The 17,331-nt window shown below is 38.1% G+C and overlaps 1 protein-coding gene across 1 annotated transcript in view; it reads left to right on the top strand.

Annotated features, from left to right (window-relative positions):
• Positions 1-17,331, top strand: part of RIC8B (RIC8 guanine nucleotide exchange factor B) — a 163,639-nt gene that overhangs the window by 68,368 nt on the left and 77,940 nt on the right. Inside the window, exon 4 of the mRNA XM_042781972.1 lies at positions 12,912-13,006. Within this exon, the coding sequence (XP_042637906.1) occupies positions 12,912-13,006 (95 nt within the window). The remainder of the gene's footprint in view (positions 1-12,911; positions 13,007-17,331) is intronic.

Below are 17,331 nucleotides of genomic sequence, written 5' to 3'. Positions count from 1 at the left end.
AAAACTATAAAGGTCATGGAAGAAAAAATGTGGACAACACTAACAAACAAACAAACAAACCCACTGCCGTCAAGTCAATTCCAACTCATAGTGACCCTGTAGGACAGAGTAGAACTGCTCTGTAGGGTTTCCAAGGCAGTAAATATTTACAAAAGTAGACTGCCACATTATTTGCCCATGGAGTGGCTGGTGACTTTAAACCACAGACCTTTTTGTTTAGTGGCTGAATGCATTAACCACTGTACTATCAGTCAGAGCTCCACTCTAGGGGCTCTAATATATGGCAGAAATAGAATACCAAACATAAGTAAAAATTTACAAACAGCAGAAGATGAACTAGATATAAATAAGACCTCTGTTTAAAAATTAAACACTTAAGTTCATCAAAAGACTTCTCCAAAAGAGCAAAAAGAGAACCTACACAGGCCAGGAAAACGTTTTTGGCAACGATGTATCCAATGAGAGACCAATCTCTAAAATTTATAGAAAACTTCAACACCTCAACAACAGAAAGACAAACAATCCAATTAAAAAATGGGCAAAGGACGTGAACAGACACTTCACCAAAGAAGACATTCAGGTGACCCACAAATACATTAAGCCATTGTTGTTGTTATGTGCCATTGAGTCGGACCCGCCTCATAGCGACCCCTCCTTGGGTTTCCAAGGCAGTATCACTACAGAAGTAGATTGCCCCATCTTCCTTCCGAGGAGTGGCTGGTGGGTTTGAACTGCAAGCCTTCTGGTTAGCAGTCAAGTGCCTTAGACACTACATACAAATGAAAAGATGAGATACCATTATCACTCTGGCGATAATAGCAGTGAACAAAAGAACAAATCAACACCAAACCAAACACCACTACCATCAAGTTGATTCTGACTCATACCGACCCCCATTGTGTTTCCAAGGCAGTAAATCTTTACGGAAGTAGATTGCCCCATCTTCCTTCCATGAAGCACCTGGTGGGTTTGAACTGCTGACCTTCTGGTTAGCAGTCAAATGCTTTAGGCACTGTTTTTTCCACTTTACAAATGAGAAAACTTGAAACTCAACAAAGTTAAGTAATTTTTCCAGGATCCTACAATTAATAATTGATAGAGCTGAGATTTCAAACCAGGCCATTCTGATTCCAGAGCCTGTGCCCTTAATCACTGTGTTATATATACTCTTCATCACAGCTTAATAGTTACATGCGGTCTGGGTATTTTATTTTAACAGTTTTAGTAGGTATTTTTAGGACTGCTTTCATTTAAGGTCACCAAAAAAAACTGAGAATGACTAGATTTTTCTTAAAGTTAAGCAAATTGTTGTTATTATGTCCTGTCAAATCGGACCCGACTCATAGTCGAGCCCTCCTTGGGTTTCCGAAACAGCATCACTACGGAAGTAGATTGCCCAACCTTCTTCTGAGGAGTGGCTGGTGGGTTTGAACTGCCAGCCTTCTGGTTAGCAGTCAAGTGCTTTAGGCACTATGCTACCGGAGCTCCTTAAACAAATTAGTGCCATTAGTTCACCTTAGGTTCATGCCATTGTTAAATTCCTGCCTGCCTGCTGATGATGTCAGTAGATTAATTTGGAGATTCTTCTCTATGGGAAATATAGTTGGTCTTACTTCCAGATGTAGTCTCAGTGCTTCTCTCTTTCTCCCCACCTCTGTTTCCTAAAGGCAGTGTGTTTAAGATCAAACGATTTCTTCAGCAGGACCTAAAGTCAGTTTTAAGGAGTTCATTGAAATGGTCTTCCTCCTCCTCTTCCAGCTTTTAGCACTTTGCTCAATCTCTGTTGATGGAGGAAAGCATGGTATTCTAGGGATCCTTTACTCAGTACACGTTTCCTTCTCTAATGCTTCTCCCAGGTATCAATGCAATGTAATGAGAAAATACAAGAACTGACAGACACATTAGCATCAAGCAACCAAGTGCAAGTGAAGAATGCAAGTATCTTGAGTAGTCAAAGGATGCTTATTTGAGTAAGATTAAAACAGCAAGAGCTCATAGACATTAATGGGGAATGTGACCTTAATACAGAAGTTAGTTCCATAGTTACTGTAGAGACTTTGAAGGAAATTTGCAGAAAGGATAGGAGATTAATTTAATAAAAATAAAGCTTCAGGTTGTACCATGTTTTCTTGCTAAATCATTTTTCCAGTAAGCATTGAGGTCCTGTTAAGTGTTGAGTTCTACCTTATATAAACGAGGTGCAAAGAGGATGAAACATCACTGCCCTCAAGGAGCTGACAGTCCTAGTAGGGAAATCCGACCTACAGCACAGGTAGCTATATAGCAATTGGTTATATTAGTTAACTGTTCTCTGTATTTTTCTATATGTTTGAGAATGAAAAAATAATTACCTTGATAATACACAAGTACCTTCAAATGTCACGGATTCCACTTCTCTGGGATACGTCTGACTTTGCTAGCTTGCTAGCATGGTCTCCCTACTGAGCAACGTACCAAAAATTTACTTAATAAAAAATGAAATGTGATACAGTTTTACATCTATACAGTAGTAGTATATACTCCTATATATAAACAGCCCAAGACAATAGGAAGGAAGAGAAGTTAATGATACCTTTTAAACGTTCAAAGCTATTAAAATTTCTCTAGGAGCCTAAAACATCGAAGAAGCATTGTCAGGGCAGCCATTTCCTAGCCTTCCTGAGGTTAGCAGCACTATTTTATAGTTGTATAGCTCCTTTTGTAAATTAATTTTAGAAATATTTACTACTTTATGCCCAGGTCTGTTAGATGCAAAAGATACAGAGGTAAGATACAAAATCTTTGTTTTTAAAGAGAGAGATTTTTTCACACATGCAGTTTTGTGTGACTAGTATGATAGAGGTAAGCAAAAATGCTAGGGTAAAACACAGGGTGAAACGCTATCTCAGGTACAGCAGTATTTCCAGCTGAGAAAGAGAGAGAATGTGTGTATGTGTGTGTTTGACTTTTTATAGGGTTTTCATAGGAACACCCTTCCTCCTCCCTTTTTCCTTATGGACCTTTTTTGCTACTCAACCTTTAGGGGTGGTAATAATTTTTTCAGAGGATAGAATACTGATACACTGGAGGTATAAAAACTAAGATCACAGGACAAGATAATAACAGTTGACAAGCTATGTTTGCATAAAGTTTTTTTTTTTTATTGTAATTTGGGTGAAAATTTACAGAGCAAATTCACTTTCCATACAGCAGTTCACATACACTTTGTCTCATGACATTGACTGCAATTTGCCCCAATGCAACAGCTCCCCTCCCTCTTCCTCCCAATAGTTACCTCTTCCCTGTGTCCAGCCCTCCATGCACTCCTGCCCCCTAAGCTGTCTCCCTATGCATAAACAGCCCTTCTTTCTCCCATGATTGTTCTCTCCAAGGAGTGTATCTACCTCAGGTAAATGTTCAACTCATATGCCTGTCTTTTGTTTGGCTGGAAACCACAGGTGTGGGTTCAATTCCAGACCTGAAGGGCAGCTAGGGACCATAGTCTCAGTGGTTCTACCAGGCTCTATCAGACCAGCAAACCTGCTCCCCCCCCCCCTTTTTTTTTTCCCAAATGATTTTGAGTTTTGTTCCACTTTGTTCTCCCTCTCTATCCAGGATCTCCTACATAGATCCCCCTCTGAGTGGTTGACAGTGGTAGCCGAACACCATCTAGTTCTTCTGGTCTCATAGGCATATAGGCTGCAGGTCGCATGGTGTACCAGTCGCTGGGACTAATTGTTTCCATGAGTCTTTGGTTTTCTTCATTCTTCTTTGCTCTGGACGAGAAGACCCATCGTTGCATCTAGATGGCTGCTTGCAAGCTTTTAAGATCCCAGTCACTACTCGCCAAAATAGGAGGTGGAACAGTGTTTTGTGTAGTATGTTATGCCAGTTGAGCTTAATGTCCTCTGTGACTATGGTCCTGAGCCCACAGGTTCAACTACTCAGTCCCTCTGGCTAGCTGGCTGTGCCTAAGATTTTATAAAGAACAATTATATGTAATCTTTTCAGTATTCTTAAGAGATAGGAACATTAACTCAGTTTGACAAATGAGGGCATTGAAGACCAGAGAGTTTAAATTACTTATGGAAAGTCACACAGCAGAATACCCGAAACTAGGAAATAGCTTTCCCTCTAAACTTTGTAAGCCTTCTTAAATATGTATTTATTGAGACACAGACCAATGGAATGGAATAAAGAGTCTAGAAATAAGCCTACACATATGTCAACTGATTTAAGATACAGGTAACATTGAAGTGCAGTAGGGAAATGATAGGCTTTTTAATAAATGGTGTTGGATCAATTGGATGGCTACAGGGAAAAAATTTATTTGAATCCCTATCTCATATCATACACAAAAAAATGAGATGGATAAGAGACCTGAATATGAGATGTAGAGTAATAAAGCTTTTAGAATAGAAGATTATTTTCATGACTTTGATACCTTAAGTCAAATATTTCTTTTAATTTATTTTTTTAAGAAATCTGTTTAAATTTATTGAACCCAAACTTCTCAAACATATTAGACCACAGAACTTAACACTCCCTTTTACAATATATTGTATTGTAAATAGCAGCCTGTATCAGCAGCCTGTAGGAATATTTTCTGTTGATTGTACTTTCCGGAATACTGGTGCTCCAGGGAACCTTTGGGCCAGAACATTCACATTTTGTCTAGTTTCTCTGTAAGTCTAAGGCATTATGCTCTAAATTAGTGGTTCTCAAAGTGGGGTTCCCAGACCAGCAGCATCTGCATTCCTTGGGAACTTGTTTGAAATGTGTGTTCCCAGGCTCCTCTGCAGACATGCAGAATCAGAAACTCCAGGTGTGGGGCCTAGCAATCTGCATCAAATATTTATTTAAATAGGCAAAGATTTAAAATAAATAAATAAATAAATAAAGATCAAACTTTACAGGGAAAAATTGACAAATTGATCTTCATAAAATGAGTTCATCAAAAGAAGAAAGTAAAAAAGCAGGCTATCAATTAGGAGACAATATTTGTAACACATATGTGTAATAAAGAACTATCTAGAATACATAAAATAGTTCTGTAAATCCATTTTAAAAAGGCAGTCAACCTATCTTATTTACCTAAAAAAAAAAAACCAAACTCAATGCCATAGAGTCAATTGCAACACATAACGACCCCTTTTGGGTTTCTGAGGTGGTAAATCTTTGTGAAAGTCGATTGCCCAGTCTTCCTTCCAAGGAGTAGCGGTGGGTTTGAACCGCTAATGTTCTGGCTAGCAGTCAAATGCCTTAGGCACTACGCCACCAGAACTCCTTTCTTATTTATCTAGTGCTGCATAACAAACAAAAAATGCCACAAATGGATGGCTTTAAAGAATAGAATTTATTTTCTCACAGTTCTGGTGGCTCAAAGTCTAAATCAGAGTCTTGGCCATGTTGATTGTTTCTGTGAACCTCTGTGAGTTTCTGGTGTTTGCCAGCAGTCCTTGGTGTTCTTTTACTTGTAGACAACTCCTCACAGAGAATCAGTCTCCCCTCTTTGTATATATATATGTTCTCATTTTATAAGGTACTACTTAGAAGTGATTAGGTTTAGGACCCACCTACTTTGGAATGAGCTCATTAATGTAACAAAAGAAAACCCCTATTTCTAAACAGAGTCATACTTACAGGTACAGGGGTTAGGACTTCAGTGTAACTTTTTTGGAGGACATAATTCAATCCATAACACAACCCAATATAAAATTGAACAAAAGGCTTAAGCATGCTCCTCACAAAAGTGATTCAAATGACCAGTAACTATAGGAAAAGGCATCCCCTTTACTACTCACCAGGAAAATGCATATTAAAAGCACAGTGAAACAACTACATTCCCACAGAAGTGACTGAAATTAAAAAGGCTGACAATATACATTGTTGGTGCAGCTTTAAAGCAACTGGTAAGCATATAAATTGATTTAAACACTTTGACACACTGTTTGGCAGTACCTTCTAAAGTATGACCTATGTATATCCCCTATGACCCGGTATTTCCTTTCTTAGGAAATAGATACTAAATGACATATAAAAAGCATGGTCATAGCAGCACTCTTGAAAATAGCTCAAAACTGAAACCAACCCAAATGCCTGTCAAAATTAGGATGAGTAAATGTGACACATTCATACAGTGGGACACTATTGTACAAACATAGTGTAACATTTACAGCAGTACTTTCTTGATCAATCTGTGGTAAAGGACCAGTTTTTTTTCCCAAGTTGTCAGACTTAACCTCTTGTATAATACAATATCACACACAATGTCAGGTTGCTCACATGCCCCTTCTCTATTCATGGCATTGAAGATCTGTAACAAATGATGTGAACCAGCAACTTGTCCACAAACAACACTTCACATAGCGTGTTCTACAGCAATGAGAATGAATCAAACTGCAGCTGCACACAACATTGTGGATGAATCTCAGAACCAGGCACAAAAGCATCTATGCTGTATGATTGCATTCATAGAAAGTTTAAGGACAACAAAATCACTAACCCATAGAACAGATAAAGATAATGCCCTAGGCATTAGTGAGTTGAAGTGAAATGGCATCGGCCATTATGAATCAGGCTATCATATGATCTGCTATGCCAGGAATGACAAATTGAAGAAGGATGGTGTCACACTTGTCAAAAAGAACATTTCAAGATCTATCCTGAAGTACAGTACTGTCATTGATAGGATAATGACCATATGTGTACAAGGAAGAGCGGTTAATACTACTGTTGTTCAAATTTATACACTAACCCTTAAAGCCAAAGATGAAGAAATTGAAGAATATTATCAACTTCTGTTGTCTGAAATTGACTAAACATAATTAAGATGTATTGGTTATTACTGGCAACTGGAATGCAAAAGTTGGAAACAGAAGCAGCTTTGATAGTTGGAAAGTGTGGCCTTGGTGATAGAAATGAGGCCAAAGATTGCATGATAGAATATTTGCAAGACCAACAACTATTCATCGCAAATACATTTTTTTGACCGCATAAACAGTGGCTGCACACGTGGAACAGACCATCAGTTGCTCATATGCAAGTTCAAAATGAACCTGAAGAAAATTAAAACAAGTCCATGAGAGCCAAAATACAACCTTGATTATATCCCGCTGGAATTTAGGTATCATCTGAACAATAGATTTGATGTATTGAACACCAGTGACCAGACTAGTTTTGAGATGACATGGAAACATCATACATAAAGCATAAAAAGGTCATTAAAAAGACAGGAAAGGAAGAAAAGATTAAACTAGATGTGAGAAGAGACTGTGAAACTTGAACAGAGAGTAATTAAAGGGTATGGAAGAAATGACAAAATAAAAGAGCTGAATAGAAGATTTCAAAGGATGGCTTAAGAAGACAAAGTAAAGTATTAATGAAATGTGCAAAGACCTGCAGTTAGAAACCAAAAGTGAAGAAAACACTCAGCATTTCTCAAACTGAAAAAACTGAATTAAAAATTCAAGCCTTGAGTTGCAGTAGTGAAAGAATCTATGGGCAAAATACTGAATGAATATCTTCAAAAGAAGATAGAAGGAATACATAGAGTCACTATACCAAAAAGAATTGGTTATGTTCAGCTATTTCAAGAGGTAGCATATGATCAAAAACTAGTGGTACTGAAGGAAGAAGTCCAAGCTGCACTGAAGGAACTGGCGAAAAACAAGGCTCCAGGAATTGATGGAATACCCATTCAAATTTTTCAACAAATGGTTGCAGTGCTGGAGGCGCTCACTCATTTATGCCAAGAAATTTGGAAGACAGCTGCCTGGCCAGCCAGCTGGAAGAGATCCATATTTGTGCCCATTCCAAAAATATGTGATCTGACATAATGTGGACATTATCAAAACAGTAACATTAATATCGCACACAAGTAAAATTTTGCTGAAGATAATTCAAAAATGGTTGCAGCAGTAAAACCAATAGGGAACTATCAGAAATTCAAGCCAGATTCAGAAGAGGATATGTAACAAGGGATATCATTGCTGATGTAAGATATTGGTCTCAGCTAAAGCAAAAAATACCAGAAAAATGTTTACCTATGTTTTATTGAGTATGCAAAGGCATTTGACTGGGTGGATCATATTATGGATAACTTTTCAAAGAATGGTAATTACAGAATATTTAATTGTGCTCATGAGGAACTTGAGCATAGAGCAAGAGGCTTTTGTTCAAACAGAACAAGGGGATACTGCATGGTTTAAAATCAGGAAGAGTGTGCATCAAGGTTGTATCCTTTCACCATACTTACTCAATCTATATGCTGAGCAAATAATCTGGGAATCTGAACTATATGAAGAAGAACATGGCATCGGCTTTGGAGGGTGACTCATTAACACCCAGTGATATGCAGGTGACACAACCTTGCTTGCTGACAGTGAAGAATACTTGAAGCACTTCCTGATGAAGATCAAAGACTATAGTCTTCTGTATGGATTACACCTCCACATAAGAAAACGAAAATCATCACAGCTGAACCAGTAAGCTACATCACAATAAATGGAGAAAATTTTGGAGTTGTCAAGTATTTCATTTAGCTTGGATCCACAATCAACATCCACGGAAGCAACAGTCAAGAAGTCAGACATCATATTACACTGGGAAAATCTTTTGCAAAAGACCTTTTTAAAGTGTTAAGGAGCAAAGACATCACTTTGAAGACTAAGATGCACCTGACCTAAGCCATGGTATTTTCAGTTGCCTCATATGTTTGTTAAAGCTGGACAGGGAATAAGGAAGACTGAAGAAGAGTTGATGCCTTTGAATTGTGTTGGTAAAGAATACTGGAAAATACAAATCTGTCCTGGAAGAAGTGCAGCTAGAATGCACCTTAGAAGTGAGAATGGCCAGACTTCGTCTCACCTACTTTGGTTATGTTGTCAGAAGGGACCAGACCCTGGAGGAGGATATAATGTTTGGTAAAGTAGAGGGTCAGTGAAATAGAGGAAGACCCTTAACAAGATGTATTGACACAGTGGCTGCAGTGATGTGCTCAAGTGTATCAAGGATTATGATGATGTCACAGGACCAGGCAGTGTTTTGTTCCCTTGTACCTAGGGTTGGTATGAGTCGGAGCCAACTCAGCAGCACCTAACAACAACATGGTAGTAGGATTACCCTTGAAGAGCAGGAGATAGTCATTTGAAGGGGGCCTGAGGGATTTCTGGGGTTATTGGTCTTGGAATTTACATCATTTGGGTACTGGTTATATGGATATGCTCAGATGTTTTCAATTTTCTAGCTGTACACATGGTTTGGGCACTTTTCTGTTTATATATGTTATACATTAAATTCTTTTATAAGAGCCCTGGTGGCACAGTGATTAAAGCATTTGGCTGCTAAACAAAAGTTTGGCAGTTGGAACCCACCAGTCTTTCTGCAAGAGAAAGACATGGCTGTCTGCTTCAGTTACTGAACACATCAAACACATGGCCTCTACCTATGTGAGGATAATAGGTTAGTGAAGGAAGAAAAGTATATGAAAGTAAATAAACATGAAATTACAAATTACAATTTCACAAAAAGAAATTATAACAAGATAAGGTAGAGAATAATGGAGGAAGGAATCACATAGATAAGGTGGTCAAAGAAGGCCTCTCTGAGAAAGTAATATTTTAGCTGAGACCTGGAGAGTGGAAAGGAATCAGTGGTGCAAAAAGCAGAGGCAAGTAATCCAGGGATTTTAATAATTATGAGTAGAGAAATGGAGAGAATTTATGAATTAGGCTAAGAGAGGTCATGGGTGATTGTTTCCAGTTGCTGTCAAGTTGATCCTGGCTCATAATGACTCTATATACACAGAGTAGAACTGCTTCATAGGGTTTAAGGCTGTGACCTTTCAGAAACAGATTGCCAGCCTGTCTTCCAAGAGCCCGTAGGTGGGTTTGAACCACCATCAGCCAGTAATCAAACACTTAACCTTTTGCACCACCCAGGGACTTTCCTGGGCATAGGAATTCCCAAATGCTACTTGGGAATCTGGGTAAAAACTGGGACAGAAGGAAATAGGATGGAAATAGGTAGGATTTTGGTTTGTAGTCACTGCAAATAATGGAAAGACCAAAATGGATGGTTTGGCAGGAGACTTTTCACCATCAGCATGGGAGGAGAAAGATTGTGGTATTGAGCAAAAAGGAAAATCTCCTTTAAAAGGAAGTGTATTCCCCAGTTAATTTTCAAAACCAAGGAAAATATTATCTTACTCAGATGTAAGTAGTAGATTAGTTTCACATGGGTTTAAGTGTACTTTGTGTAATTTGGGGTAAGTAAAATTATATTTACATATGAGAGAATTTTTAATAAGGTACTTGGAGATAGTAAATGGGATCACACTCATTTCAACTCTGCCAGACTTAGTCTCTGGCATTCCATTGGTCCCTCTTCCCCTTTCCTTCATAACTACCTCCCAGTTATTTCATTATCACTTATTTCACCTCTCTCTTACCTTTTATTTTCTTACTACTTCTCCCTTCCCTCTCAAATGTTTTGTCAAATGTACTGAGCACTTTGATGCTTGTGGAGATGCATTTTGGGAAACTAAGATTCAAAGGAGTTATGACTTGTCTAAGGTCACACCCTGGACACCTGACTCCAAGTCCAGTGCTTTTTCCATTATCTCACTGAGGGGTTCATCACTTCCAAATCTACGCATGGTATTGTTATATTTAAAATATTATTATATGTGTTAGGAGTACTGGAGCTCTGGTGGAGCAGTGGTCAAAGTGCTCGGCTGCCAAACAGGTTAGCAGTTTGAAGACACCAGCCCTTCCATGTGAGAAAGATGTGTCAGTCTGCTTCCGTAAAGATTTACAGCCTTGGAAACCCTATGGGGCAGTTCTACTCTGTGCTGTAAGAGTCACTATGAGTTAGAATCGACTCAGTAGCAGTGGGTGGGTGTTAGAAGTAATGAAAGTACACCCATATGAGTTATATATGTGAGTATATTTCACTTAACTTGGACTTGAAAGCAATTGTATACTAAGAATTTTTTGGAAATTAAAAAAAAAATTTACTGTGATTTGGGTGAAAGTTTACAGAGCAGGCAAATTCATTTTCCATATAGCAGTTTGTACACATTTTGTCTCATATTGACTACAATTCCCCACAGTGTAACAACTCTCTTCCCACTTCCTCCCCATAGTTATATCTTCCCTGTGTCCTTCCCTCCCATGCACCCCTGCCGCCCAAGCTGTCTCCCTGTGTATACACTGCCCTTCTGTTCTCCCATAATTGATTGCTGTAGGTAGTGTATCTACTTGATGTAAATGTTCATCCCATATGCCTGTCCATTATTTGGCTGGAAGCCACAGGAGTGAGTGCAATTCCAGACCTGAAGGGTAACTAGGGGCCATAGTCTCAGGGGTCTCACCAGGCTCTATCAGAACAGCAAACTTGGTCTATTTTTATGATTCTGAGTTTTGTTCCACATTGTTCTCCCACTGTATCCAGGATCTCCTGTACCAGTGAAAGTGGTAGCTGGGCATCATCTAGTTCTTGAGTTTTTCAGAATTTTTAAATAGCTTTTGAAGTAATTGGAGCCTTCCTGAAGTATGGCATATCCAGGCTCTCAATCATAATTATCTCTAATTTAATGTCTTTTTAATTACTGAAAATCTGGGAGAAGAAAGCTCTGACTGTGGTGCAAGTGATTAAAGAAATTGTAGTGGCCCAAGATCTCACGAAAAATGATGAGGTAAACCAAACCCTTAAAGGAAAACAACAACAACATTTTTTTCCCCTTAGAGCTGATTCAGCACTTAGCTTATTTCCCACCACTTGCTTTCTTCCCCCAGACTTCCTCTGTCTCAGTGATAACCATGATTGTTAGCTGCCATTGAGTCTCCTCCAACTCCCAGCAACATTATGTGCAGCAGAGCAAAGCACTACCTGGGCCTGCATCATCCCCGCGATTGCCAGCATGTTTGAGTCCATTGTTGTGGCTTTTGTGCCAGTCTGTCTCAGTGAGGGTCTCCCATGCCCTCTGCTTCACCAAACCTGATGTGCTCCTCTAGCGATTGACTCCTTCTAATGATGTGTCCAAAGCAAGCAAGTCAGACAGTGTTCTGTTGTGATCCATGAAGTTTTCATTGGCTAATTTTTGGAAGTAGATTACCAGGACTTTCTTACTAGACAGTTTGAGTGTAGAAGCTCCACTGAAATCTGTCCGCCATAGGTGACCCTGCTGGCATTTGAAATACTCATGATATATCTTCCAGCATCCTAGCAACATGCAGACCACCACCACAGTACAGCAAACTGACAGACAGGTGGTGGTTTAATACCACTACCAGTGAGTAAACATTGGAAAAATAAGAGAGAAAACTCAGTATCACTTGGTTTTATAAGTACTAGTAGCTCTAGGGGAGCTAGGAGGTTAAGAAGATTGATTAAAATGAAGATGGTAAGTTGTAGATTTTAATCCATTGCCTTTGAAAATTAAGAGATGAGACCTTTTTATTAAAGATACACAACCAGCTCCTAAAATAAATGATAGCATTGCATCTGTTTGAATTTTTAAAATGACTAGTAAACTAGAACACTATGCAATAGAACAGAAGACTCTAGACCTTCTGGAAATGAGAACAGTAGACTTGAATCCTAAGGTAGAACAGAGTGGGTGATACACAGGTGCTTGCTTATCCTGCCTCTCTGCTAGAAATGCCTTAAGGGGACAGCTACATCAGCCACTGCTGCCAGTCAGTGTCTGCAGCTGGTTGTGGCTGTTCTGTAAGAGTGACTATTGGCTTTGTGTTGCCTGGGAAGTTCTTCCTAGCATATCCTGCCTTTTAGCACAGAGGGTATAAGAATGACTGTTTTGGGGGCATAGTGGCCATAGGATGGCTCTCAGGGATATGAGAATGCACTAGACTTCTTCATTAAGGCATCCAGCCCCAAATTTTTCTTCTTCTCTTTTTTATTTGCTGTAGAGTGATTCTCATCAGTTCCGCGTCATGGCAGCTGTCCTTCGCCATTGTTTACTAATCGTAGGTCCAACTGAAGACAAAACAGAAGAGCTGCACAGGTGGGTAACCTCTGCATTCATATCCCAGTGAAGGGCACCACTGGTGGTTGTTTTTAGGAATCCAACTTTAAATGTTTATTATAAGCACAAGAAAGTGAAAATATTATAGTAAGTCAGGTAGATCAGAAATCATTACTATGCCCTAATGAGAACTAGAGCAGAGTGTTTCATTCTGCCCCCTTTGACTTTGCTATATTTAGCCCCAACAAGAGAGAAAATTTGGCATTTGTTGCACTCAGAGGTTAAAATCCAGAGCAACATAATAATAATAGCACACAGTTATTGAATATTTACTGTGTGTGGTACTGGGTTTAAGTACTTTTTAAAGATTAACCTCTTTGTGTTACTATCACAGTGTTATGAGGTATGTACTACTGTTTTTCCCTTTCCATAGATGAGGAAACTGAGACTTAGAAAAATCAATTTATTTGAGATCACATAGCCATTGTAAGTGGAAGAGCTGGGACCCTGCTGTTAATAATTACTACACCTTATTAATACCGTCACTAATTTCATTGTGAGCATATTTATCAAAAGTACATATTTTATGGACTGCTAATGTAAAAAAAAAAAACAAACCTTATCATTAGAATTAGGTCACAAATCAGTTAAAGGTAAAAAATAGTTTGAGTTTTGTGACTTCCTAATAAGAGCTATTAGTGGAATGCGATTCAAGTTTATCATTCTGATAGCAACTGAATAAGAATTAATGCATTTTTCCAGTTTTTTTTTATTTCTATTCTGAATCAGATTTAAGTAATAAGACTTCTGACTTCATCATAGACTATTCATGGTACTTTATTCTGTAAAAATATAAATGGCTTCTTAAAAAAAATCAAATAGGTCCAAATCTGTAAACAGATAACTTTGACATTAACTCTGCTTTATGAATGAATTTAACAAAAGGTTCTTCTTAATAATAAAAATTACCTATGGAAAACTTAAATATTCTATTTTCTAAAATGTGGCTTAAATGAATGTTTATTAAAAAACATAACCAGAGTGTAAAGTCTATACTTTTAGTTGTTCTTTTCAATCAACTTCATATTATTTTCATTGTTATCAATAAATTATTATTTGATACTGTACTGAGCTTATTGGTAAGTTATCTTTTATGTACTTACACACTGCCCTACAAACCTTCAGAAGATTATTTCCTTTACAACTAAAAAGTATACTGTTTTCTGCAGATACATATCAAACATTCCTTTAATTTTCTTGAGACTGTGCCTTTAAAAAATCAGATTAACTACAACATACCATTTTCTCTAAAAGAGATTTTATTAAACATTTTGATTTGCTGTAATTTTTCCTGTGAGCAGTAGACACTAGAAATTTACACACGAAAACTAAAAGAAAATGATTTCTTAAGCTGAAGAATAAATTAATTAATTAGTCTTCTTTGTTTGTTTAGAAAATCAGATATCATGAGTTCAATAGCATTAATACAAAAAATGTGAGGAGAAAGATTTTTATGGAAATTGCTATACAGATCACAAATACATTTCTAAGAATGTCTCTGGATTTAATATTTTAACCTAGCACTCAGTATTTGTCCACAAAAAGCAAAACTATGTAGGAATTTTCTTAATCAGTTTTTTTTAAAGTAGTTTATAATTTTTTTTTATGACAGTATTTGCTTTTTTCTTTAAATTTGCCTTTATCTTAAAAGTTCCCTTTATAAATTAGCTATTAGTTTCACATTAAAAGAAGGAGTATCATTGGAGCCACAGATAGGGTGTATAAGTATTTCTCAAAGGCTTTCCTTAGAGATTAATAAGCTGGTTGCTGCTGACTTAACAGTTTATCTGGAATGGCCCTGCTGTTTTGTTGTTGTTAGGTGCTGTCAAGTCGGTTCCAACTCCTAGTGACCCAAGTGCAATGGAACGAAACACTGCTTGGTCCTCTGCCAGCCTCCCAGTGATTGCTGTGTTTGAGCCCATTGTTGCAGCCACTGTGTCAGTCCATCTCATTCCACATCTTCCTCTTCTCCATTCCCTGACCCTCTAGTTTACCAAGTATGATGTCCTTCTCCAGGGACTAGTTTCATCCTGATAACGTGAGCATGTGAGATGAAATTTTGCCATCCTCACTTCTAAGGAGAATTCTGGCTTTATTTCTTCCAAGACAGATTAATTCATTCTTCTGGAAATCCATAATATATTCAGTATTCTTCACCAACACCATATTTCAAATGTATCAGTTCTTTGGTTTTTCTTATTCATTGTCCAACTTTTGCACCTATATGTGACAATTAAAAATACCATGTCTTGGGTCAAGGTAATGTTTTTTGCTTTTTAAGATTTTAGGGAAGTCTTTTGTATCGTATTTGCCCAATGCAATATTTCATTAAATTTCTTGACTGCTACCTCCATGGGTATTGATTGTGGAACCAAGTAAAATAAAATCCTTGACAACTTCAGTATTTTCTCTGTGTTTCATGGTGTTGCTTACTGGCCCAATAGTGAGGATTTTTGTTTTCTTTATGTTGAGGTATAATCTATACTGGAGGCTGTAGTCATTGATCTTCATCAGTAAGTACTTCAAGTCATCTTCACTTTCAGCAAGCAAGGTAGTGTCATCTGCATATCACAGGTAGTTAATGAATCTTCCTCCAGCCCTGATGTGGCATTCTTCTTAATATAGTCCATTTCCTCAGATTATTTGCTTAGCATATATAATTGAATAAGTATGGTGAAAGGATGCAATCCTGATGCACATCTTTCCTGATTTTAAATCATGCAATATCTCCTTGTTCTGTTGAAACAACTGCTTCTTGGTCTACGTACAGGTTCCACGTGAGCACAGTTAAGTGTTCTGGAATTCTCATTCTTCTCAATGTTATCCATAATTTGTTATGATCCATGCAATCAAATGCCTTTGCACAGTCAATAAAACACAGGTAAATATCTTTCTGGTATTCTCTGCTTTCAGCCAAGATTCATCTGACATTAGCAATGATATCCCTTATTCCACATCCTCTTCTGAATCCAGCTTGAATTTCTGGAAGTTCCCTGTCAGTATACTGCTGCAACCAGTTTTGAGTTATCTTCAGCAAAGTTTTACTTGCATGTGATGTTAATGATATTGTTCGAACGATGTTGCACAATGGCTGTGCACATCCCTTCATTCAGAATTAATTAGTGTCATTTTGAAGTAGTAATGACCAAGTTAATCCATATAAATACAAAGAAAACTAGACCCACCTCTAAAAGCTATTTTAGGAACTCTACTAGAATTGCCAGGGATCCAGGTAAGGGGAGGAAGGGACACAGGCCCCAACCCACCAGCCAGGAAAGCAAGGGAAAGAGAAGCAGAGGTGACGACAGAGCAGAGCAGCGCCAGGGATACAGGTGAGGGGAGGACAGAGAGGTTTTGAACAGCTAAGCGAGACAAACTGTCTGTCAGTTTGTCATACTGTTGTGGCTTGCATGTTGCTGTGAGGCTTGAGGCTGTGCTACTGGTGTTTTAAGTGCCAGCAGGGTTGCACATGGTGCACAGCTTTCAGTGCAGCTTATAAACTGAGACAGACTAGGAAGAAAGAAGAGGCCATCCACTTCTCAAAGGATTGGCCAGGGAAAACCTTATGAATAGCAGAGAAACACTGTCTGATACATTACTGTGCAACTTTGTGAATCGCCCAGATACATTATCCAATACAGTGCAGGGCGACGAGCCCCTTAGGTCAGAAGGCTTTCAAAATAGGACTAGGAAAGAACTGCATCATCAGAGTAGGACCAACCTTACTGATATACTGATATGGATAGAGTAAAGCTTTCGAGACCTCCATTTGCTGACGTGGCACGACTCAAAATTGAGGAGAAACAGCTACAAATATCCATTAATAATAGAATGTACAAAGTCTGAATCTAGGAAAATTGGAAGTTGTTGAAAATGAGTTGGAACGCACAAAGATTAATATCCTAGGCATTAGTGAGCTGAAATGGACTGGTTTGGGCCATTTTGAATCAGACAACCATATGATCTACTGTACTGGAAATGACAAAGAGGAATGGCGTGGCATTCATCATCATAAAGGATGTTTCAAGATCTGTCCTGAAATACAGTGCTGTCAGTGATAGGATAATATCCATACGCCTGCAAGGAAGACCAGTTAATATAGACTCTTACTCAAATTTGTATACCAACCACCAAAGCCAAAGATAAGGAAATTGAAGATTTTTATCAATTTCTACAGTCTGAAATTGACCAAATGTGCAATCAAGATGTGTTAATTATCACTGGTGACTGGAATGCAAAAGTTGGAAACAAAGAAGAATCACTGGTAGTTGGAAAATTTGGCCTTGGTGACAGAAATAATGCTG

The sequence above is a fragment of the Orycteropus afer genome, unplaced genomic scaffold (genome assembly GCF_000298275.1).
Source record: "Orycteropus afer afer isolate SDZICR_OR568_19922 unplaced genomic scaffold, OryAfe1.0 scaffold00209, whole genome shotgun sequence".
NCBI lineage: Eukaryota > Metazoa > Chordata > Mammalia > Tubulidentata > Orycteropodidae > Orycteropus > Orycteropus afer.
The sequence above is the reverse complement of the archived record's forward strand: the minus strand, read 5'-3'. Positions and strand labels throughout refer to the sequence as shown.